Consider the following 26881-nt stretch of genomic DNA (forward strand, 5'->3'; position numbering starts at 1 on the left):
AACACAATTGTTCTTTGATGAATCTAACCTAAAGAGTATAATATTATATCGTAATATGAAATGTAAATAAAACAAGTTTTTATCAAACATTTAAATCCCATTTTTTTAGTGTTATTAGCCTAATTTGTAACTTAGGCACGAACACCAAAGACGATATATGTAAATAATATAGATCTTTTTTGTATGCACGAAACAATTTTCTAATTTAGAAAATATTTGTTTTAGACATACTTTTTCATATTTTACCAAGAGTTTTCTGTTACCGTGCTCAACCTTATAAAGTACATCAAGTAAAACCATGCTTTTTTATAGGCCTTTACATGAGAAAACTAAAAATTGAATAATTTCTCAGCAGATATTCTTTTGCATTTACGATCGTTTGTATTCACTAGTAGTGCTTTCTCAGGGTTAAAACTAACATAATGGTGCCTGACACACAAGGACAACACATCACTTGTCACAGTTTAACGTATTGCTACTTATAGTAGACTAATATGTGAAAAGTAAGACAAACACACATAAAATATTTATTATACTTATTTTTCAGATTACATGCGGTTAAAAAAAATATCTAATGTGAATCAAATCACTCTCACTGACATGTTTTCTATCCATATTAATATTATATTCAGGGAATTGAAAACTGGTATTCATTTTGATTACACAGGTTAAGTTTTTTTTTGGTGTAGCAATTTTGAACAGTTCTAGCAGCCTATTTTGCGCTTTATAAAAACTGTCACTTAAGAAGTTCAATGAGTATTCAGGCATATTTATCTGCAGATAACTGCAATTATTCACATTATGAAGTTAAACGTGTAGTAGAATAAACAAGTTTCACCTTCTAAGTGTTTCTCGGTTAAGTCCTTACATTAGGTAAATTTTATTTATAACCTTACAAAAGTTGTTATTACACCCCTTTTAATAGGTCTTCAAACATTGTGATTTATTTAATTATTTACAACTATCAGGAAATAAAGTACCTAGATAACTCAGATATTTGGTACCCCCGCGTTAACCATTTAAGTAATTGTATAGCAATCCTGTACAAAATGGATTGAGGGAAATACTTCTTTAACATTTACAAAAAGATCAAAATGTTCCTGTTAGTTTAATCTCTGGTTAATCACTTAATGCAACATTATTAAAACACACTCTGTGTAGCTGCAGAAGTAAAAAAAATCAAGTGACAATGATATTGATTATCCAAGAGAAATAGAGATAGGAACATCCTTGATTGACAAGGGTACCAGTATAAATGTATATAATACGTTTTGTAGAATGTTGAATAATTCCCTCATTTAGAAAATAATATATTAACAAAGCACATTAACATAAGTAGTTAAGTCCCAAAACAAATGTTTATTCAAATTAGCAATTTTAATTCATATCCAGAAAAAGATAACTGCACGAACATTCTGTATCGGCGAATAACAATAAATTCTTCAGCAAGATTCCTCCTACAATACTGAAGCAGACTGTTTACTTTCTCCAACTTTGGAAAATTAAAACGTTTGCAATAAATACAATGATCTATTTTTATATTACTAATTACAAATGCCCAACTACTGAAAAAAAAACATCCTGCCTCACTTTGTCCAGACTTGGACAGTGTTGCTCTAACAGAGAACAGAGGATGTTGTGTGAGGTCAACACTTTTCGCTACAGCAGCCAACAATGTTTATTGTGGGAGCGTGAGAGCCTGGTGTCTGGCGTTTGGTTTATCCCACTCTGACGCCAGCGCAGAGCTGAAAATAGTTACTATGTAGCTTTACTGTGGCTGAGATATGCACACAAACAATCTACCCACAGAAACAATAAAAATCTACACGGATCTGTTCCCATTTTTTTTTTTACTTTGGACGTAAATCTTGACCGATGTTTGCACTACTAAACACTGTTATTTTATGAATGAGAGAATCAATTTTTTAAACAGGCATTCTACAAATGTTGGTTATTAAATGTAGAAAGTCAAAAACCCATGTTCCTTATAGCTTTAAAAAAAAAACATCACTGCTTAGTCTGTGTTTGTGTTTCAAAATACAAATTTCAAAAGCCAGTAACAGATATGTTTGTCCTCATGCTGTAATCAGCAGACTTACCGATAAACCACACATAACAGGACTAGAATTAACACAAACGTTATTACGACTAGGTACAAAAACTCATTAAGTCTGAATCCACACATATTTTTTGCATTATATTACTCAGCACTGTACAGCGCTTTTTTAGTGAAACCTGATTAAAAATGACACATATAATAATCGGAAAGTAATCTAAGTGGCTCGCATCACCATCACCAGTTATCAAGGCGTAAAGAAATATTATTTGTAGTTTTCCAGTTTCAAAAGAAAGCAGTTGCTGATAATAGGTGCCTTGAATGCAAAATGTTTGATCTATACAGATTAGTACCACTAAATGTGCAACACTTATAGACCTACACAGGTGTTACGCATTTCAAATATGTTAGTTTAATTACATAGTTAACATTACATTTAACATTTATGTCTTCTTCTTGTGCCAAAAGTAAAATGACATTAAAATATTTTTAGTAGCTATTTCATATTTTTTTTATACTCATGTATACCATATATTGTACAATTGAACATTTTTCTAGTTTGTACTGACTAATCCAAACAAAACTAGAAAACTTAACTACTATGACTATAATGCCTATAATGACTTAATGTATGATTTTTTAAAATTAATTATCAAAAGTGTACAGACTGCCATATTAACTCGAAGAAATAAACCATGTCAGTTTCTAAGTAAAAAAACATATCTATATATAACAAAAATTAAAAAAAAAAGTTCATAACTCAAATTATGAAATTATAGTTTGTGATTTTATTACAAATATGTATGTATTATTATATTTTTTTATCACTTCAGTTTCATCTGTAGCAATGTTTAAAGTTTAAATAATTTTATAATGATTTAAAAATTTCTGGTATCTTTAGAAATTAATCTAAATATTTGAAGGGTTTTCCTTTCCAATTGCAACTGCCAATATTAAAGAAAACTGTTAAAATTATACGACACATATTTGATAAAATTAGACATTTTGTGGTTGGCGTGTGGAAGAATGAAACCTAGATACATACATACATGTATAATGTAATATATAACACACAGTGATAACTGATCTATCAATTTTGTGGTTGGCACAGACACAGGTGTGTGGAAGAATGAAACCTAGATATATACATACATGTATAATGTAATATATAACACACAGTGATAACTGATCTATCAATTTTGTGGTTGGCACAGACACAGGTGTGTGGAAGAATGAAACCTAGATATATACATACATGTATAATGTAATATATAACACACAGTGATAACTGATCTATCAATTTTGTGGTTGGCACAGACACAGGTGTGTGGAAGAATGAAACCTAGATATATACATACATGTATAATGTAATATATAACACACAGTGATAACTGATCTATCAATTTTGTGGTTGGCACAGACACAGGTGTGTGGAAGAATGAAACCTAGATATATACATACATGTATAATGTAATATATAACACACAGTGATAACTGATCTATCAATTTTGTGGTTGGCACAGACACAGGTGTGTGGAAGAATGAAACCTAGATATATACATACATGTATAATGTAATATATAACACACAGTGATAACTGATCTATCAATTTTGTGGTTGGCACAGACACAGGTGTGTGGAAGAATGAAACCTAGATATATACATACATGTATAATGTAATATATAACACACAGTGATAACTGATCTATCAATTTTGTGGTTGGCACAGACACAGGTGTGTGGAAGAATGAAACCTAGATATATACATACATGTATAATGTAATATATAACACACAGTGATAACTGATCTATCAATTTTGTGGTTGGCACAGACACAGGTGTGTGGAAGAATGAAACCTAGATATATACATACATGTATAATGTAATATATAACACACAGTGATAACTGATCTATCAATTTTGTGGTTGGCACAGACACAGGTGTGTGGAAGAATGAAACCTAGATATATACATACATGTATAATGTAATATATAACACACAGTGATAACTGATCTATCAATTTTGTGGTTGGCACAGACACAGGTGTGTGGAAGAATGAAACCTAGATATATACATACATGTATAATGTAATATATAACACACAGTGATAACTGATCTATCAATTTTGTGGTTGGCACAGACACAGGTGTGTGGAAGAATGAAACCTAGATATATACATACATGTATAATGTAATATATAACACACAGTGATAACTGATCTATCAATTTTGTGGTTGGCACAGACACAGGTGTGTGGAAGAATGAAACCTAGATATATACATACATGTATAATGTAATATATAACACACAGTGATAACTGATCTATCAATTTTGTGGTTGGCACAGACACAGGTGTGTGGAAGAATGAAACCTAGATATATACATACATGTATAATGTAATATATAACACACAGTGATAACTGATCTATCAATTTTGTGGTTGGCACAGACACAGGTGTGTGGAAGAATGAAACCTAGATATATACATACATGTATAATGTAATATATAACACACAGTGATAACTGATCTATCAATTTTGTGGTTGGCACAGACACAGGTGTGTGGAAGAATGAAACCTAGATATATACATACATGTATAATGTAATATATAACACACAGTGATAACTGATCTATCAATTTTGTGGTTGGCACAGACACAGGTGTGTGGAAGAATGAAACCTAGATATATACATACATGTATAATGTAATATATAACACACAGTGATAACTGATCTATCAATTTTGTGGTTGGCACAGACACAGGTGTGTGGAAGAATGAAACCTAGATATATACATACATGTATAATGTAATATATAACACACAGTGATAACTGATCTATCAATTTTGTGGTTGGCACAGACACAGGTGTGTGGAAGAATGAAACCTAGATATATACATACATGTATAATGTAATATATAACACACAGTGATAACTGATCTATCAATTTTGTGGTTGGCACAGACACAGGTGTGTGGAAGAATGAAACCTAGATATATACATACATGTATAATGTAATATATAACACACAGTGATAACTGATCTATCAATTTTGTGGTTGGCACAGACACAGGTGTGTGGAAGAATGAAACCTAGATATATACATACATGTATAATGTAATATATAACACACAGTGATAACTGATCTATCAATTTTGTGGTTGGCACAGACACAGGTGTGTGGAAGAATGAAACAGATATATACATACATGTATAATGTAATATATAACACACAGTGATAACTGATCTATCAATTTTGTGGTTGGCACAGACACAGGTGTGTGGAAGAATGAAACCTAGATATATACATACATGTATAATGTAATATATAACACACAGTGATAACTGATCTATCAATTTTGTGGTTGGCACAGACACAGGTGTGTGGAAGAATGAAACAGATATATACATACATGTATAATGTAATATATAACACACAGTGATAACTGATCTATCAATTTTGTGGTTGGCACAGACACAGGTGTGTGGAAGAATGAAACAGATATATACATACATGTATAATGTAATATATAACACACAGTGATAACTGATCTATCAATTTTGTGGTTGGCACAGACACAGGTGTGTGGAAGAATGAAACCTAGATATATACATACATGTATAATGTAATATATAACACACAGTGATAACTGATCTATCAATTTTGTGGTTGGCACAGACACAGGTGTGTGGAAGAATGAAACAGATATATACATACATGTATAATGTAATATATAACACACAGTGATAACTGATCTATCAATTTTGGACCACAATTATTTGAAGCCAATCTTTAAAATAAATAGTGAGAGTGTAAACATAGTGCTGCTTTGTTTATATAAGATAAACAAAGTTAACTGACAGGTTGGACATGACAAAGACAGTTGGAGGTAGGCAGGCCTCTGTTAATTTAAGTCAAGGTTAGGCCTTATCTTAACTGCCATTTGGCACTTGCCATCAATGTCTGATAGCCTACAGTCTACCTAGGCTTCTGTCTTCCACACACCTGTGTCTATGCCAAACACAAAATCTAATTTTTTCAAACATGAGTGCTGTAATTTTTACAATTTTCTTTGACATTGGCTATTGGAAAGGAAAAGAAAGGAAACCCTTGTAAATGAAATAAAATTTTAACTGATTTCTACAGATGCTGTAAATTTAATTTGTTTTAAACGTTAGAAAACTATTTAAACTTTAAAACATGTTAAGAAATGAAGCTGAAGTTAATAGATTTTAAAAATCAATTGTTTGTTAGAAAAAGAACACACCAGTATTTTTTTTATTTTTTAATAGTTAATAACAATATATTTAACAATTCTTTTATTTTATATCACAATCAAACTGTAAAATCAACAAATTATTCTATCGTCTAAGTTGTCTATTAGTGTAGACTTAAATTTTTTTGTAATAAAATCACAACTTTTTGTATTTTACTAATTTTGTATATTCAGTTACAGAGATTCATAACCGGGTGTACCAGAGTCACAATTTGTGATAACAATATTATAGTTAAACACTATCGGTTTAGCAGCCAGTTTTGCAAGCCTCATTAGAAAGAAGATAATACTAATGAAAGGTCCAGTATAATTACTAGATTACGGCTACAAGACCTGTCTTCAAATCTTCTATCACGATTAACTGCAAACACATGTCTACGCGGTATTCTTAGCGTTTCTGAGAAGTACCTACAATTTTACGAGACAGGCTCCAGATGAGATTATTTACCTGGAGACTGAAAAGGTTACTGTGGCCACGAGCCAGGTATCTCTGAGAATAGCTTGGCACAGACAATGCGATGCTGTGGACTGGATCATTCCACAGGGTTTGAGAAATACATTTAGTGTTGGACTAAATTCATCGGAAGTATAAATATTGACACAGACAAAAGCAGTAATGGAACATGGGCCAGAACTCGTCAAATCAATCATAAACCTTGATAACTGACTCAAATCAATCATAAACCTTGATAACTGACTCAAATCAATCATAAACCTTGATAATTGACTCAGAAACTGTCTTAAAATATAAAAACAGATTTCCTTCCATTCCCCACTCTCTCCCCGCTCTGACATGTTAAAAATGTTATAAAAGATTTCACAATAACCAAAATAAAGACAAAAAATGTTCATAAGAACAAAAATAGAGAAAGAGGCCAAAAGTTTAGTACCATATCTATAAATATTAACTATGAAAATTAATTTTTATTCTTGATATTAATGTTGTTTCCTTAACGTGGTTGGATACCATTAATACAAATGCAATATACTCATATATTTATTATCTGACCACAATAAACATGGCTACTAGACATGTTGCCTTTGAAATTAAGTTCTATGGCACTTTCCTATACAGGATTTCTTTTCTTGTCTTGTCAATGAAACAGTATCAAATATATGTAGATTTATAGTAAACAAAGATAGTCTCCCAATTAGAGAAAAATTAACTGCCGGTTAGAAGGTAGTATACTCTACTTTATCCAAGCATAGCAAACTCCTTTTTTGAGGGCTGATGTGCGAAAAAGGCACATTACATTTTTTTAATTTTCTATCAGAAATTAAGTATTTTACACCTACTTCATTAAAAATAGGCTTCAAAGTTAAGAATAAATAGTGGGAGTAAAAATCTTATTCTGTTTTTTAAGTTTGATCTATTATAATACAAATTTAATATTGCCTTAAAGAATTTTTACATACATAGTAAAAAATTCTGTAAATAAAAATACTTTTTTAACAGATCAACCTATAACTTGAATTGTATACTACTTGGTTTGTTTAAAAGCAAATAATAAATAAACTAAATAATAAAATTTAAATGTTTGAAGCTAATGAACTGTAATTTATTTGAGAGTTTAATTCAAATCTCAGCAATTTAAAAAGACCCAAGGTCAAAAATTGATATTTGAATTCGAGTAGAAATGACGTACATGGTAAGCACCACGTGTTACCACAGAACTCAGCTGGCCACTATGTGGGCCCGGCAAGTGAAAGGACTTGCTAAGTTGGCCACAGTTGTCCTCCAAGCTGAAAGGACAACTATCTGAGACTAAATCCGAGCCGAGCAAGAAATAAGTTGAGGCCACATTTGGAGTCTCCTGATTGCAAAGGGTTAATCAAATGAAACAAATTTGAAGTTCCTAATTTTGATGATGGGACGCAATGACAACTGAAGAGAAAGTTACATTACTCATAGCTTATTAACAACATGAAATTACATAGGCTAGAGGTTGAAATAACTCCCAATGTCTCATGAAACTTTTGTTTTATTACTTTTAGATTAATAATAACCTAATAATAAATATATCTGACAGGTGTCTATTACGGAAGATGGCCAATGGTCTAATAGTGCCATTTGCCATAAAAGGGTTAAATTATATTAAATTGGAAAAACCAAAATTAGGATCTTTAACAATATCTGATTACATTAAATTAATTTTTGTAAATGTGTATAATTTACTGCATATTTAATCGCTGCATTATGTTAATATGTTAAAATTCAATAAATAGGCTAAATCTATATCCTAGAACAATAAAACTTTGCAAGCGTTCTAAAGGTTGTAAGTATATAAGCTTAAGCAAATGTGTATAATATTAAAATTCACTTTATTAACTCCTGATGCGTTTAATATTTCGCGTTTATTTTTATAAACAGGCTAATAATGACATTTCTAAAGCGTCAGTAAAACAGTAAACCATTAATAATTTAAAAAATTGGATTAGAGAACGTATATATTAAAACAATAAAACTTAAATGTACGTGTTTCTTAGTAATAATTAATCAGTTTCACAAAAAACAAGTGACTGAAATTGTCTGGGTGATTTACTTGGAATGTCAGGCACTTAATTTTATTAGCAAAACATTTTACTATTTTACGAGCTTTCATAAAATATACTTCATAATCAGTACCTAATTTTTTCTAATTAATAGATACAATAATTAAAATCAAAACATTTGGTCTACTCACCGTTGGGACCATATTTTTCTTGGTTTCTTTTAATTTGGTCGGGCGTTAACCCTCTCTCTGGGTCGACTCCGAAATAATTTAAAACTTCGTCCACCGACTTGCAGTGGGCGTCCTCCATGGTAATGTGTGACTGTCCTCACCGGTGCATGAACTGGTTAATCTGAAACATATGCCTTCTAATGTAATTCCACCAATCTAGCATCTACACAATGTGTTAACATACTAAAAGTAATCTAAAAGATTAGCTAAAAAAGTATCTGATGGCATAATTTCATTCTAAGTAAGCTAAGGTATGCTACCTTTCAAGGTTTTGAGACAACCTAGTGAGTGATGTACTCGCTATTCACTCACCAAGTGAGTATTTCTGAGGAATAACAATTATTTGTTTATGAGTGTTGAATACATAGGCTATTAGCCTATAAGTTAATGGTAATAATAAAGAAATTCAGCATTCTGGTTATGTAGTTGTAAATATGTGTAAATCTGGTGTTTCATAGAAAGCATACTAAAACATACAAAATAACTAACACAAAGAACAAAGAATGAAAAACCAACAACTTAGGTTTTGTGTTAAATGTGGCTTTTTTAAGAGAATGGTTTAATAATAGCTTGTTAATATTTTTTTATCAAAATGCCATCAAATTGAGTAATACTTTATTGTCCGATCCTCTGGGTTTCTCTTTAATCAATTTTTTTATGACCAAGCACTTTCTGTGAGGCTTGGCAGCTTACTGTAGTACAATGTTTGTTCCAACAACCCTTACAAAAGAGAAAATTATGGTGGAAATTAGTTAAAGGAGCAAGATGCTATATAATAAGTGGCAACCACCACCATAAAATCATGAATATTCATGATTCCAAAACTAAAATGTTAAACCCAATTAGGTTATAAGGATTTCAAATTACAGTACTAGTTCAGCTGTTTTTATTTCTAAAAAGGTAATAATTGAATGATGAATAACAAACTAACTAAGCTATATGTGTATTTATAAAATTTAAAGCTTTACCCTCTGAGGTAAAATAGGCTAATTCTAGGTCTTGCGATGTTGTCACGTGTTCATTAAAAGATGTAGTGTAGGGCTATACAAGAAGCCTTGTTTTATTATATAGAGTTGGAGATCCGCATAGACATGATATCCTCTAATAATAATGATGTAAGTAAGTTAGCTAAGAACAGTCAAATGTCTTTCAGTAAAATAGTTAGTTTCAAAGCAAAGTGTATGTAGATTGATCTGAAACATCAAGAAAGTTTGGTATTTAATTTGACCAAATATGGAAGTCAAAAATTCATGCTAAAATATCTCAAATGCTGTTTCGAAAATGTATAGGCTAATTAACATTTTATAGAACAGTTTTTTTGTGGAATCTAGGCCTGGACAAATGTAATTAATTTAATACTAACTTAAATGGCCGAAGGAACCAGTCGGAATACTATTCTACACAGTAAATTAATAATTTAACAAGTAGCCTATTTTATAATGTAAATTAACATTACAATTTCCATTTCTGAGAAATCCACCAACAATATTCAGCATGGTCTTGTGTTCTAACCTATAAACTGAAAACATAACCTTCATAAAATAAAAATAAAAGATTGCATCATACAAAAATACTTTGAGGCTTACCCAATTGAAATCCAAATTTTCAATAGCCGATATTTAATAACACGCACTAACCTAGACAAGACCTATTTTCGCAATACAGCAGAAGGTTGTGTTTAGCAGAAAGTCCTGTTAATCGGGTGAGATAACCTAGCTAACACGAGTTACGTTAAACTATCGGAAAAAACGTTTACAGAACGATAATAAGTATTTAACTATCATAAAATCGAGATATTTTTAGCTGTTGATGAAACATATAAACTTATTAAAAACGACATTTTTATTATTTCACAGGCCAACTTGCAAAATACAGTTTATGAACACGGCTCACTTGATTATGTTCAACTGCATTGTTAATGTTAAAACTGTTTCGATTAAACACAAAATATTTCGCATACAACAATCGAGCAAGATTAAACACACAGATGGAGAAATAGAAACAAGCACAATAACGACTTTAACACACGTAACTAAAATAAAACCCAGCCGACTAAGTTCTACTACGACAAGCTACGCACGAAAGAAGCCACAGCCATACTAACGTTCACTGATGTTCCTCTCTTAGAAGCCTCTTCATGTGGAATTGTCTGATTGGTTCAAAAGAGTCCACGTTATGACGTAGTTTAACGCTATTTGCCCGCGAAACTTAAACCTAACTTTCGAGTGGTCTTAACACAAGAAGTTACTAATCCCTCATGATTTGTAGTTTGTTGATTAAAATTAATATTGTAGCCAACATACACATGCCACCATATAATGAATCCGTATGGCTTACAAATTAAGATAAATAGGGAAGTAACTAATTAACTAGACTGTTAAAAACTCAAATTAATATAAGATATTAAATAAAACACTTAGGTATTGTTATCTCGATTTGAAATAGAAATGTGTTGAATCTAATTAGAAAACTTCTATCCCTATCACGAAAGTACAACAATAAAAAACGTAGGTCTTATAAATAAACAAGTACACGTTGAAAAATGTAAAAAAGAACAAACGAAAATACAATCTAAACAGTACTTACGAACGAGTGCGTACAGGGTGGCCGCTCTGGTACGGCGCAGTTTGGGAATTGGCAACACGTTTTTTATATAAATTGTCCCAAAATACAGTTGAGGGTCAGGTGGAGGGGGATAAACCGACGACAATCAAAGGCCCGGGCACCCCTGAGGACACTTTTAGCAGCGCGAAGAACCCTCAATTATTTTGGCAGAAGATCTCAAGAAGAGATGGTGGGAGAGTGAGCCCGGGCCTGTCTATAAAGGGACGAGAATACCTGGATAAGCGTCAACGTTTAATCTTGTACTCTAGGCAGCTGTGGATTCAGCCAGCCTACTTATATCAAATAACCGCTGTACCGCATGCCATGTTCTTACATAACTGTAGGGCCTGGTGGCAACAAAGTTATGGCGACGTAACGGAGTTGGGCTCGTACACGTGACGTCATATAGACGTACACGTACCTTACTTTGGCAAACGTCCTGCTGCAGTTGACTTTTGTTCGATGTATTGACAGTATATTGACAGTATGTATTGTCAATACAGTTTTGGTGTCTTAACATAATCGTCACGCTGTCTCTTGAGAGAAGGGTTTCCAAGGCCATAAATGATTGTATGCTGTAGACCTAAAATAATGTGTAGAAGAGATAGAAAATTGTTTTACCACAACATTTATTCTTTTCCTTAACCTTCTTCACAAGTAATGATACAACTTGGTTAAAATATTGGTATTTGTAACATTTGTTTAAACTTAAGATACTAACACTTTGGATGTAACGTTTAAACCAAAGAACAAACAAAACAGATGATTCACCGGAAAGACTTTTTACAGCGCTATCCGACGGTTACGCCTAGTACTACAATTGACTTAGCAAAATACTAGCGAATTATTATGGCTGGTACTAATCACTAACCTTAGTAAGACCTCTAACCCTAGTTTGGATCGTCTTTAGTTTAACCCTTACAGTGCTAGATTCTCGTGTAGATTGTGAGGAACATATAGACAGTGTTAAGTTGCGTAATGTTAGTACTCAAGGCGTGAACTATTATTACATTTATTCGAATATGTACACAGTATTGACACCCTACTATAGATTAATGTGCTTTTACTGACAATTATTTTAAACATGGCTTCTAACAGCTGACTTTTCTGTTTAAAATATACCTGTTGTGTATTATTGCAGTACATGTACTGATGGTGAGTACACAATCGTAGTTAGAAACGAATGAGAGTTTGCTAAAAAGGTCTGATAATTCAATTAGGACACCAGCTGTCTGTTCGATTCAAATGGATTGCATGCCAGTTCTAGAGTTAATATGAACCGTTCAACATTATACATTTCTGTCTTCAGGACAACATTTCCTATAGTTTGGCTATTCTGAGTTTTGAATATGTGTACTATTTCAAATACTGTGCAACTTTTTTGGTAACATTTATTTTTTTAAATTTATAAAGTAAGAAATTTGTTTTTTTTACTTTGTAGGGACACAGTCTGAAAGCACAGTTCTTTGAGAAAACTGCTAAATAAAACTTTATATTAGAGTTATTATTTAGATTTATCATAACTTTTATAAGGAGAGCCTGCAACACCTCACAAAACCGATGTGTATTTCACAAAATATGATGAACGCTCGGAGGGTTAATAGGGGACCGGCCTCCCATTTAAAAACTATTTGAACCTGTGTGCCTGTAGTTCAGGCGGAGATTCCGACGCCTTACACCGCCCGGAACCGGCTCTCCAGGTACTAGTCCCGGTCCTAATTGGTTAATGCAAAACACAAACATGGCGAAATAGCGAAGAATGGATGTGATTCCCTGTGTAATACTGTCGTGGTTTCATAGCGCTTTTCAGCAAAGACGTAGCTAGCGAGAGAGCAAACGGGTCCGGACCTCTCCCACAAATTTGATTTTTTTCAATTTCTTTTTTTAGCAAATGATCGTTATTATAAATTACAATAAATCAGTACTACTGACATGTACTGCTGAAAGATCGTTCTCAACATTGAAACGGTTCAAGGAACAAAATGAGGAATGAGCGGTTGAATGCACTCGCGTTACTTTCTGTCCTCTACGGAGAATATCAGCTTCTCCAGAGCAAGTAGTAGGCCTACTACGTACAATGTCTAAGAAGTCAAGAAGAATTTTATTTTTCTGAAAACTACTTTACATATTATAATTTCTCAATGTGGATTGGTATAATATGCACTGTGTTTTGAAGAAAATAAAAACACAATATTTTGTAATTACATTACTGCATTAGTTAAGTCTAATCGGTTTCGATTATTAATCCTCCACAGACCACTAAAACAGTTATGAATATCAATCGTCAGTACAACTTATTGAAAGACGTAAAAATTTTGTGCAAAAATTCACTATTTTGCTTCTTAAATGTGAGAGTTACGAACATTTCAAACCCACCCCCCCCCAATTTTGTCTTGACCCCCCAAAATTATTTTTTCATACGTCTTACTCTTCAGTCATTTAAAAATCCGTAATTCATGGAGAAGGTGTAATGGAGAAAACAATGAAGGTACAAAACAGAAGGTAACACAAAGAAATTGAGATGCTGTAATCAGATTGATTGTAATCTCATTGCTAGTAGTCTACAGATACCTTCCCCCTCCCTCCTCCCCTCCCGCGTTCTCTCCTCACCACAGACCGCCGAGTTATTGGGATCTTAATACCAGTATTATTGGTCCCTGAGCTCCTCGCTTTTGTTCATTCTCTTCCATATTAAACCGACCTCGGTCTCTCTGCTAGTTGCACGTTCTGTTAAACCCTTCATTACCATTACTCAAGGGAATGAATTTGGCTCATGTTTATAAACAATTAGGAATATTACACTGTGTCTAACAATTAATGAAACGTTGAAACTATATTGGTAGTTTACATTGCATCTATTTCGATAAGCTCAATAAATACAATAGTAATAACGAATATAGACTATCACATAGAAATAAGTTTATGTTAAGTTCGTTTATGGATATTTATAACCAATCAGATTATATCGATTAGTGGATTAACAATAATGGCATGAGCAAACATGTGTTTTAATAATCAGCTGTTTTAAACTAACCTGCTACATTTTTCTTACCTCAAAACTGGAACTTTCGAAGGCCATAGGGCAAAGCCCAATTATACTCTGTAGTCGGATGTATTTCAAATCCACAAAGGCACATCCAGAATACAAGAGATATTTAATATTTAAAATTACCGTACACGATAATACAAAAATAAATTAAAACCAAAATAAAACACTCGTATAACACCGTGCATTTAAAAACTTTTTGTATTCGGTTAGACAATTATTGTTTAACTTTTGTACAATTTGAATCAGCTGATAACGGAATTCTTTATAACTGGAGTAATATGGAACCATTAGTATTTTCCTTATTCGTATAAATTATTTTTGTAAAAAATATGAAACATGCACGCGCATACACTTTTATATTTTTTAGATGTAGCTAGTAGTTTATATAAAATAAGAGTTTGATATCATTACTGTAGTTATTTTTTAATTACAATATGGATATCGTTTGCTCGTGATCCATAATTAAATGTTTTGTTATTATTAATCATTTACATTTTTATAATACACAAGGAAGTGAACATTCATTACTAAAACAACAAACTCCAAACGATGTCTAGAGCAGCCGGGACCAAAATAGTTCGATGACATTTAAGGCAGTTACCATGTCTCTGTTGACTGCTATGGTCATTACTGTCCGTTTGATTTATATGTTGTTTGAAAATCAGACGGATAAAATAAAACTTATGTATATTTCTTTATGGTAGCAACTAATTTCGTTTATTTGTTGCAACAGATGTTGAGAGGGGTTAGTAAATTTACATGAACGTAAAACTTGCAACAGATTTAGGCGCGGGGTGTAAGGGAGAGGGGGTTGAAATGAAACAGCCACCACAGTGATGGCAAAGTAACAGGTCTTTGTCTTTGCGCATTGTTTACTCTATTGGCAAATTGTTTATGTTTTACTTTGTTTATTCATAATAGTGACATGCTTACGTGTGGATTGTACAATTTTGCGACATTATCGATACTTTTTCTGTCATGCTTGTCATGTTTCAAGTCATGCGTGAATACCAATGAACTAAGCATAGTATTGATAATGTCTTAGATCGGCATTTGGCAACAAAAGTATTCTTAGGCTAATCTACAACAGTTGTTAGCAGGGTGTTCAATTATTAAAATTGGGAGGTGCTATGTTTACTTCTTACATAAACTACAGTTTTAGAATAAGTCATCACTTTTTGCCCCAAAATATGACTAAAGTCTGAAATCCAATTAAAGTAATACACAGTTCGTTGGTAGCAATTAATTTAAAACTGGATTTTATGAAATACCAACGTTGCCAACCACGAACTGAGCAGTGCTGGAAACCGAACTTCCCAGCAACACCGAGATGGCAAACTTTGCAACAGTCTGTGACAACTTCGCTTTTCAAACATCATTAATATTTATCGGGAAGAGATGTCAGTATTTGTCTTGTTTGTGTTATGAAACGCACCGGAAACGTTGGTAGCGGCAAAGCTCATATCGTTCCTCCACTAATACTTGTTTAAATAGGAACACTCTCTTGATTACACCATCTGTCGTAAACACGTACGGTAAGCGTGTTTGTTGTATGACAGCAATACTGTAAAATGTGAAATATTACTTTGTATTTAGGACGAGTCCGACAGTTGTGAAATCCTAGGATATGCCGATTCGTTTTACAGATAAATTAATGGATACATGGGCGGATCAAGTACTGATTTTCAGGGGAGGAGGGGCATCTCGGTTTTATGTAATTATCTTTACTAACAGATGGTTTAGAATTTCGATATAACAAAATCTCGTTTTTTATGGTTACAGGAGTGATTAAGTATTTTCCTACAAAAACGCTTCGGCTATAGCCCTCCCTTTGATCCGCCACTGAGTTGAATCTAGACAAGAACGTAGCCAAATTTTGGGGTGGGAGGACCCAGACAACTGATATTTTCCTTTAGTGGACAGAGAGTAAGGCCCCATTTTGTTCCTTAATAAGTCCTTGACCCGTTTCTTTGTTTCGTACGATCTTTCAGCAGTAGATGCCAGTAGTAGGCCTACTGATTTATTTGAATAATAATAATAATAATTTATTCAAACTTTAATGAAAATTGGGGAGGGTCCGGACCCCTTTGACCCCTCGCTGGCTACGTCCTTGAATCCGGACAATGACCGGAACTCCAGCAGTTCTGTCCCTCTAGATTGTACCGATCCAGGTCGCTGGAGAATGAGGAGAGGAAGGCTCTAAAAAGGAACGACCTCGCCATTAAGAAGTTGTAATTACCATGAACTAACCTAATTTTATTTACATATTCAGTTTGGAACAGTGGCGTAACTAGGAGTTGCTGGGGGGGGGAGGGTCTGATTGAAAACGACACCACACCGTAGGGGAGGATGGAATATTTCCTTAGTTGTATACTTTTAGGGGGGTTCTACCCCCCCCCCTCATCCTCTTATAGTTACATCCCTGGTTTGTAATATTTTACATTCAGATTTAAATGAATGATATTACACACGCTGTATAAGGAGTTCTGAAATGTATAACTCTAAGGACGCGCTATTAGATTTTATCTATTTTATCTTGAATCTAGGGAAGGATATTTTACGATTTAAAAATACTTAACCGAAGCTAATTATACTTGTATGTAATAACTTATTTGCTTGTATGTCTTTGTACAACGATTTATAACTCACAGTTTAGAAGTTAAGGGGTGTTTTTTCAAGAAGAAATTCCTTTATTGACAACTAATCTAATAAAAATAAAACTAGCTTTCTTTCGTCTTTTAAAATAAAAATGTAAACACTGTTAGGTCAAATTGTACAAAAACAAACTTAAAGAATAAACATTTCTACGATCAGGTGATGAATAGTTCAAAAGTCGATCCCGGCTGTTTAAGAAACATACATATTTAAATAATTTATTTAATTGCGATTTTGTAACAGAACATAAAAAATTTATTAATTCTCACATAAATTAGAATAGCCAAAAAATAATTTTGCTACTTTATGAGTTTTTTAACAAAGCTTATTTTTTTAAATTGTTTTATTGTTTTAACTTGACGTTATACTATGGAATTAATTGTCATATGTTGAAACTAATACAAAATATAGTCTCATTTCAGTTTCAGTTGTAAGTTATGTGATAATGACAACTGTCGACCTAACCTACACCAGCTGTATGTACAGTTTCAATAGACGAATTCAATCGGCCGAACCATTTTCTGATATTATTATTCCATAGTTTGCTTTCAAATTTATGCATAAATTACAATGTTTATGATTAATTCTAAATAAATAGAATTGGTCTGGGAAAAAGTAACAGATAACGTTTAATGTGTGCAGTATTTTAAAGTACTTTATTTGTCTGTAATAAATCTTAAGTTGCAAATATTATTGTGTTTTCAGCGTAAAACAAAATATCAGAGTAATAATAATTGGTCAGACACATATTTTGTTGGATGTGAAAAACAATTTAGCGGTAAATTAATCGATGTAAACCTAACATAGTTTATCATGAATACCATTTCAAAGCTAAAGCTAAACTACAAATTACTTCTCTACTTTTACATTTTATGTATTAAACGTTTTCGAATTTCTCTATATTATTGGTTAAGTTTACTTGTATGTACTAATAAATTTGTAGTTTACATTTAAAAGGCTTTCCCATTGAAGAATTAGTAATTTGTACACAATAAACAAGAACGTGCGTACAATGTAAAATGATTCCTATAATCATTAAGAGTAGGCTATCCTTTGGTAGTAATTAAAAGAATGAAAAATAATTTACAAAAGAAAAGGACCTCCGTCTGCTTTTCTTTTTACATAATGATACAATATTATTATCATACGTATTATTTTATTTTGGTCCTGGACAAGGATCGTTTTATAAATTAAGTCTGTAGAAAAAGTTAGAACCTGTGACGTATACATGACTAGTAATTTTTAATAAAAAGATACTTATTTTCCCCCTCGGCAATACTTACATCCCTAAGAGACGTAGCCTACCTTTTTAACTAAGTGAAAAATATTAAACTGGATTTTCAAATTGAATTATAAGCTTGTTCAAGTTGCTTAAGTAATTCCAGAGTCAAAATTTATAATGACCCAACAGAAAGAAATTTGAACAATTGTGAAAACAGCCATTAAAAGCTTTTACACATTAGATACCAAACATGTTTATAATTTTGAATACAACTTCTACAGAATTTAACTAAAAATGAAAAAATCTCCAATTTTTAACAGAATTTTGGGATGCAATATATTTTATATGTGAATTTTAAAGCAAAATATGGTATAATAATAACTAAAAAATCAGGCTCGGTCGCTTGAAAGTTCGACCAGTTGAATGCATCCTCAGTGAATAATGTTTTGTTCAAATTAAAAATATCTGAGTAGAAATTGGCCTAAATTACATAAAACAATTTTCTAAAATTCTCCAATTTTAATGCACTAAATTTTAAATGTGCATTTTAAATCAAAATATGGAATAATATATTTTTTTAACAAGCTTGGTCGCTAGAAAGTTCAACCGGTTGAATGAATACACAGAAAAACCTTATCTGGAGATTAGTTTGTTTATTTCAAAAACGACAGTTCCGAAATTAATGTAAGTAACCTATGTTATAAAACACAGTGATAACAACAGTGTGTGGCGGAATATTGGTGTAGGCAGCGCATGCTGCTTTCAGACTGTGAAAGACTTTTTACCTGTTCAATGTACCTACTTGTACTTCAGGAACACAAGGAAGAACGTATGGCAGTGTGTTCTAACTGAAATTCTGATGCAACACACACTCAGTTTCCCGCCTTCCGCATTGATCAATGCCTTATTTCAACTGTTAGTATGAAGATATGTCAAATAATTTGTCACTGCACGTAGTACTAAACACATTACAAGTTATTAAAATCATCGTTAACTTTCCATTCAATGTGTTATCAACACCCCACTCAATATTATTTATTCAATCTAAACATTTGTAAGTGTATAATTGTTATACCTATATCACTTTTACACTGACAACATAAAAAAACAAAAATACCAATCACTTTCAGTATGAGAAGAGAAAGCACGTTATTATCGCGTTATTGTTCCCAATAAATCAGCTGTTGTCGATCAGCTGATATTTACGACCAGCTGATCCTTTGGTTCGTTACAATCAACGTTTCACGTGCAATTAATTATTTTATGTCCCTGCTACGGCGCTTTATACATTACTGCGTGTAACTAGTAATTGTGACCGACCCGAGGAGAGAAAGTTTTATCGAATTGAACATTCGGTTTGTAATAGTGACGACGCACAGCGTTAAAAACGATCTTTTTAATGAAACCGAATAGATTAGTAAGATAGATAAACCGCGCACACCGCATGCGCGTTTGTGAGTTGTGGTCGAAACTTGATAACTTACTCAGTCGCATGTTGTAGAAGTAGTTGAACAGCTAAATGAAATGAATACATTAAGCTATACAATATTATTAAATAACAATAATTTAACTATTAATTATTATTTAATTAAATGTCGACAGTATGGATGACTATGTGGATGTTGTTGCAAAAGTTGAATTCTCTAGAATAATCCGTTCAAAACCGTATTACAAAGAAAACAATATTTATATGGAGTCCCACAAGGATCAATCCTCAGTCCACTGATGTTTTTATTTATGTCCACGGCGTGGACTAATTACTACAATACGGAAAATTGCAGTCATCTCTGTTTGCCAAATGTCCCAGAATTTCCGGGATGTAAGTAAATATTGAACGAGTTGACTGATGTGTCTATTATTTCAAACAGATCTATTTGAAAACGAGCTTACTTCGACTAGAACTTTAAAAGCTTAATTTCAATTACATCGTTAAATACCAACACAACTAAAGTCTTACTGTGTTGTTATGCACTAACAATGGGTATGTGGGAATGATGTTCAAACAACTTAACCTAATATTTAATTAGGTTCTAGGCCTAAGGTAGTACTAACCAACCTCGGTTGAATAACTAACTATATGGGAGGAATTTTCAAATAACTTTATAGAATATTGAATAGGTTATAAAAATAATGGTATTAAGAATTAAAATAGTTTAGTGATTGTCTATTTCCGCACTTTGCAGGTTTTAAGTACTTTGTATGTATTACATTTTTTTACACGTGACGACGAGGGTAGATTTCAATCCTCGAAACGTAGTTTTAAACATCTTGTAATATGTAACGATGGCAAATTTCCGAAATACTGTTATCCTTTCATTATAAATTTTGACTTTGAAGTTACACGCAACTTGAACAAGCTGATAATTCAATTTAATACTTTTCATTTAGTTAAAAGGTACTCTCTTGGGGATGTAATCAATTTCCGAGGGTAAAAATAAATACATTTTATAAAAAATTACTAAGCCGTTTTTTAAAATCAAGAATAGGTCATAAGATCATGCTAGCTAGTTTAATTAACTACATGGGAAGGTTTTTCAAACAACTTTACATAATATCAGGTATCAAGATTAATTAACCCACATCGTTGTATTGTAGGCCTATCTAACTGAATATAAAATTGTAAATGTGCGTATGGTTGTTACACCAGACGAAAACTGTGCCAAAGTGCAAGTAGACTCTGATATAGCCAGACGACTACAATATATAATGCTCGAAAGAATAGAATAAGTTGCCAAGAAAAATATAGACATTTTTAACCACGCTAAGATAGTAATGTTATTATAAGCAATTATTTATAAAATCTATATATTCTGGAAAGTACTTTATTGAGTATTTTATTCTGTAACTCGTACCGTTAGGGCAGATGTTTGTTTATCGAGGCGTGGATCTGAGCCCTCAGATCTTCGTTCAGCTATCTGCCTTCTCCCATATGAATATACTTATTTATATTATATTTGATTCTGTTGAAATTTACGTCAGACACTATACACAAAATCAGGAAACCCAACATTCTAATTTTACAATCCGTCGTATTTAGGGAATGTTTTAATAAATTTTACCGACTTCATTAATTTTTCATAATTTGTTATATCATTAATTTGAGTTAACCATTCCATTTGCATTTAAAAATCATATATATATATATATATAATTGTTGTGTTATATCATATATATATATATATATATGTAAAACACAACAATTAAAAAAGGTATTCTTTGTTAGCAGCAACTTATATTGTGCACAAAGGTGAACGTGTTTAATACAATTTCTACACATGTTATATGTATAAAATGGATTTAACAAACCTCCACATATTATGTCCAAAATATGTTTAATTCGCTACATGAATAATTCGCTTTCTAATTAGTTATAAGTGCATTATTGGAGCCGAAGGACTACAATTTGAAGGTGAATCAGTTTTTTAATCTTATATTACCATACCGTATTTTTTAATACTTATAATTTATAAGACTGCATTCATCAAGTAAGAATCAAATTATTTAAGCTTTAATGACTCCAATATTGCGAAGTAAAATATCTATAACCTTGTGTACTAATATGTTAAATAAAAACACGCATTGAATCAGATTTAAATCATATAAGTCATTAATATATCTGTAATATTATATATCTAATGACATTTCTCTCTGTGTTTTAGTGTGTAGGCTACCTGAATTACGTAAACTCTACTGGACCGATTGTACTGAGATTTTACAAGGGCATTCTCGGTTCCTGGTTAAAATAACCAAATTCTCATTACGAAAACCCCTCCGGACTACGCCCCACTGGTATTGAAAACTCCCTTTTGGATTTATCAGCAGATAGTAAAATGTTTTTTTACTCACCTATCAAAGTTAAGATCAATAATTATATTAATTTATACACAGTTAAACAGATGATAGCATAGATTAAAACACACTCTTTAATAAGAGTATATTTTAATCTACGATGATAGTAAATGGTTTCTGTTATTCATCTGTCAAAATTAGTTACACTTTACAAATGTCAAGTAACGTGCAGGAACTTTTTGCATGAGTTTTTTTATTGGGATTTTAATCAACTAAAATAAAATGCCTTTTTTATTACAAGGTGTGTTCAAGTGTGTTAATTGAAAATCTAAGAACTTTAGTCTCCCTTTAGACCGAAGATTTCTCGATAAAATAATTCAGTTGTTACTGAAATCTTCGGAGCTACTCAATAAAATATCACGAAATACTGGAGTATTCCAGAAATTTCAGAGGTACTTATGAAAAACAGTTTCACTTTCCGACTTCAGGATTCCATCTTGAAAATTAGATCTAAAATTGATTAGAATACCTCTCAGTGAATATCACTTATGTCAGGATTATTTCAAAAGCTAAAAAAGAGAACGCTCAGGTTAACAATTTTTTCCAAAATGGAATTGCGTGCGAAGCCGGAAATAACTACTCTAAAATTAAGTTATATTAAATATAAAATTAATCAAAATTTTTGAAATTAAAACGATACTTGCCGTTATTGAAGCATAGATTTACATAGGCCCTATACTTTCGTGGGTTCACCATCGATACATACAATTGGGAATAAACAATATTATGCACATTAGTTTTAGCACAGTATAGTCTTTATCTATAGATTGAGTGGTATAGTTTGTACAGTCACGTTTGCTCTATTATGACTTTCCATAACTTTGTAATACTTCTCTCACACGGCTACTGATTCGCAAATATAAAGTCTCTCAGTTCATTTAAACGTAAAATAAAATAACTCAAAATTATTCTATAATGTATAAGGTATTGTGTAGACTTTGTGAATATATGTGTATCGATTTACACCAACACTGGAAAAAGAAAAGATTAATGGTGATAAAAACTATAGTACGAGGCATATCGTTGCAACCGCGACCGTGTAGCTTCAATATTTATTAATAATGTTAAGAATTCTCAATCAATAGTTTTAATACTACTGTTACAGGAATAAACTAAACTTCTATACACATACGAAGTTTAAACGGTATCTCAGGCTGAAGTGCATTAAACTGCAGTGTATTTAATATAACCCAGTCTTGCAATGATATGTCTCATACTGTAGTAGACGCTTTCCTTTAATTAAAATAATAATTAATAATTTTAAGTTTTATGAAGCTTTGAACAGGTGGAGATTTTAATTTTGTTTCGTAAGATTGCCATATTTGATAAAGATTGGTTTTTATTGAATTATAACATTATTTATGAGCGTAAAACATAAGTGATCAAAATTTAATATTTTCACAACACGTGTATAAGTATTGATAAGGATTCTACTTTAGTAAGAAAAAATTGAATTAATCGTATTAATTTATGAAATGTGTCGTTAATTGAAATGACAATGGGATCTCGGACATTTGTCATTGTTATAAAACAACGTTTCGAGTATTGAAATCTACCCTCTTCATCAGGCGAGAGGGAAATTTATACATAACAAAAGAATAAAGACAGTTGTCGAATCAGACATTCATAATGCAAACATTATATTTACTTGAACGTGTTTTATCGCTGTATACACAATGCAATACAGTAAAGAAATAATAAATATGTGCAGCTGAGCTAGTACGTATTCAACAGGATAAGACAATTGTCGAATCAGATATTCATAATGCAAACATTATATTTACTTGAACGTGTTTTATCGCTGTATACACAATGCAATACAGTAAAGAAATAATAAATATGTGCAGCTGAGCTAGTACGTATTCAACAGGATAAGACAATTGTCGAATCAGATATTCATAATGCAAACATTATATTTACTTGAACGTGTTTTATCGCTGTATACACAATGCAATACAGTAAAGAAATAATAAATATGTGCAGCTGAGCTAGTACGTATTCAACAGGATAAGACGTATTGAGAATCTAGAAATTTTTGCCAACTGCCAACTGCCTACCTGAGAGCTCGAGTTGAGCCAACCGGTGTCTTAGAATAGCTCCAGGGGTAGTACCGAGCTTCTTCGGGCCCACACTCGGTTCAATTGAAAGTTAGTCCAGCTAGCTCCAAGTGTTTCTATTATTGAAACTAAGCTCGATCTATAAATATCCGATTTAACGTAAATCTTTATAGTTGCAAGGAGCATTCCGTAGGGTATAAAAATCTGCCATCTTCAGCTTTGGGATTGTTATATATTATAAATCTGTTGTACATATGTAAAATGTCATTATATTACGACTTAATAAAGTATATGTATGTCACACGATTACACTTGCAACACTTGGATAGGGTTGACGGAGTCAAAAATTGCCGCAAATTGGTAGTTTTCAGATCATCTGAGTGACCTTTTCAGTTATTATTTCAGTATAGTATGCTACAGTAATTAAAATATTTTAAATGTAATATTAGTCAATGTTAATAAAACAATACTTTTCCATACGGGCTTTTTTGGGCGAGGCCTTTCGCCTGAGGATGAAACCTTCGGTTTCGAAAGGCCTCGTCCAAAAAATTAACCATTTGGAAAAGCATTGTTTGATTAACATTTAGTACTATTTAACTTTTTCTCAATTGCTCCAAGTGTCTTTAATAGTATAATAAAGTTTATTATTATTATTAAAATATTACATCGTATTTCTGAGATGAATTTGAGGATAGTCTAAGTTTGATATTACCTAAGTTTGTGAAACTTCCATAGACATTTATTCAATTTTCCATGATATAGACTATTAATATGGTGAAAAAAATTAATTTAATTGAAAACCATTTATGAGAAACTAGTTTCGCGTTTTAATCGTTTGTAGCCTATTTGTCAAACTTCAAAAACACTTAATTATTGGATACTATTCGTATTTTACTGGTCTAATCACGTATATTTTGTTTGGCCGATTAAACATTTGATACTATCTACCGATCAATTCACTTTGAGAAGAATTCTAAACTAAATATTGATGTCACAATGAAACATAACCTTATCAATTATGAAAATTGCTATTTGGCGGGAACACAGTGTTTATTACGCGCCAGCAGTCCTAACCTCGCCAATAGCGTGGTTGCTATCTAATCAGCTGATATTGAGCGATCCGTCAGCTGAGAACGCAACAGTTGTACTGTGTGATCAGCTGTTTATTTTGAACTACACTGCAAACACTGTTTGATGTAGGTAAATAGATTATAACCTATGGCCTGTATACAACGTTTGTACCTAAACCTGTTTACAGCGTGCGTTTTGAAACTGCTCGATTAGAATTAGTTTTATTTACGTTTTATGTTGTTTGTTAATTTTTGTTTTGCCGGTATATTTTAGATTAAATTTAGTATTTTCTATCCTTTGTATGTTTAACTAGTTATAGCTTAATGTTTAAAGAAACTTTTCTTTAGTTTAAGATAATCACGAGTTATAACCAGTTATAGCTTAGTATTTTAAGACAATTTTCTTTAGTTTAAGATAATAACGAGTTATAAACCGTTCATTTAACAACTTAATCTACTTCGCAGTTTCATTTTTGAAATTGTTCTGATAAAAATGGGTTTAAATATTTTTTCGGAAGTAAATAAAACTTGTTTATTTGTTGAGTTTGCCGCTATTGAATCTGACCAAAGTAATTGTATTGTATGTTGAGTAAAATGTTATAGAATTTCACACAATTAAATAAAACTTCAAATGATTTCAAGGAACTCCGGGGAGTTTCAAAGGCCTTACGCGCAATCCTAAGCGTACATCAGCGTAACCGTAACGTATTTCTGTGACTCACCTCAATGAGGGTTAAGAATCCTTATCGATAGCGAAGAGAAGTGGTCCCTGTCTCACCCACTGATCACTGAGTCACTCTGTCACCACTAAACACTGACCATGCCACTACGAACGATGGCAGAAGCGGGCACCCGTCTCGGGGGGTAGGGGCTTAAATAGGCTCGCCCACGCTACCTAGCGGCCTCGTCGCCAACTAGCCAGCGAATTATTTTGGACGCCACTCACAGCAATACCACCAATTAGAACCGAATCCCGGAACTCACAATCTTACCAATTAATCTGTGTTCGGTAATCGATGTCACACAGTCACCCTTCACGCGCCAAGGGTAGTAGATAATTGGGGCGAGTAGACTACGGGTACTCCCAAGACCCGTAAGATATGAGCTCAAATTGAGTTAAATTATCCCACATATTAGATTTTAATAGGTACACATTTAGTTTTAAGTTTGTTAGTGACGCTAGATGGTTTGGAAGGATAACAGTATCTCACACATTTATGTTACATCAATACAATCCAATGTTAGACCATCGTGATATATTAGAAAATGTATAACACAGCGTGTCGAGGACTGATATCTACCCTCTTCCTCAGGTGTA

The 26881-nt window shown here is 32.4% G+C and overlaps 1 protein-coding gene across 4 annotated transcripts in view; it reads right to left on the reverse strand.

Annotated features, from left to right (window-relative positions):
- Positions 1 to 26443, reverse strand: part of LOC124367396 (calcium-transporting ATPase sarcoplasmic/endoplasmic reticulum type-like) — a 63549-nt gene extending 37106 nt beyond the window's left edge. The window contains exons 1-2 of one of the 4 annotated variants that reach the window (XM_046824176.1): positions 26286 to 26443; positions 9019 to 9178 (exon numbers count right to left, since the gene is read on the reverse strand). In XM_046824176.1, coding sequence (XP_046680132.1) covers positions 9019 to 9136 — 118 coding nt within the window. In that variant the 5' untranslated portion in view covers positions 9137 to 9178; positions 26286 to 26443. Of the gene's footprint in view, positions 1 to 9018; positions 9179 to 10643; positions 11007 to 11643; positions 11791 to 24493; positions 24514 to 26285 lie in introns of those variants that run through there. The other 3 variants (XM_046824179.1, XM_046824177.1, XM_046824178.1) reach the window with 3 other exon arrangements.
- Between the last annotated feature and the right edge of the window lie 438 nt (positions 26444 to 26881).

This window comes from Homalodisca vitripennis, chromosome 8 (assembly GCF_021130785.1).
Source record: "Homalodisca vitripennis isolate AUS2020 chromosome 8, UT_GWSS_2.1, whole genome shotgun sequence".
Taxonomy (NCBI): Eukaryota; Metazoa; Arthropoda; class Insecta; order Hemiptera; family Cicadellidae; genus Homalodisca; species Homalodisca vitripennis.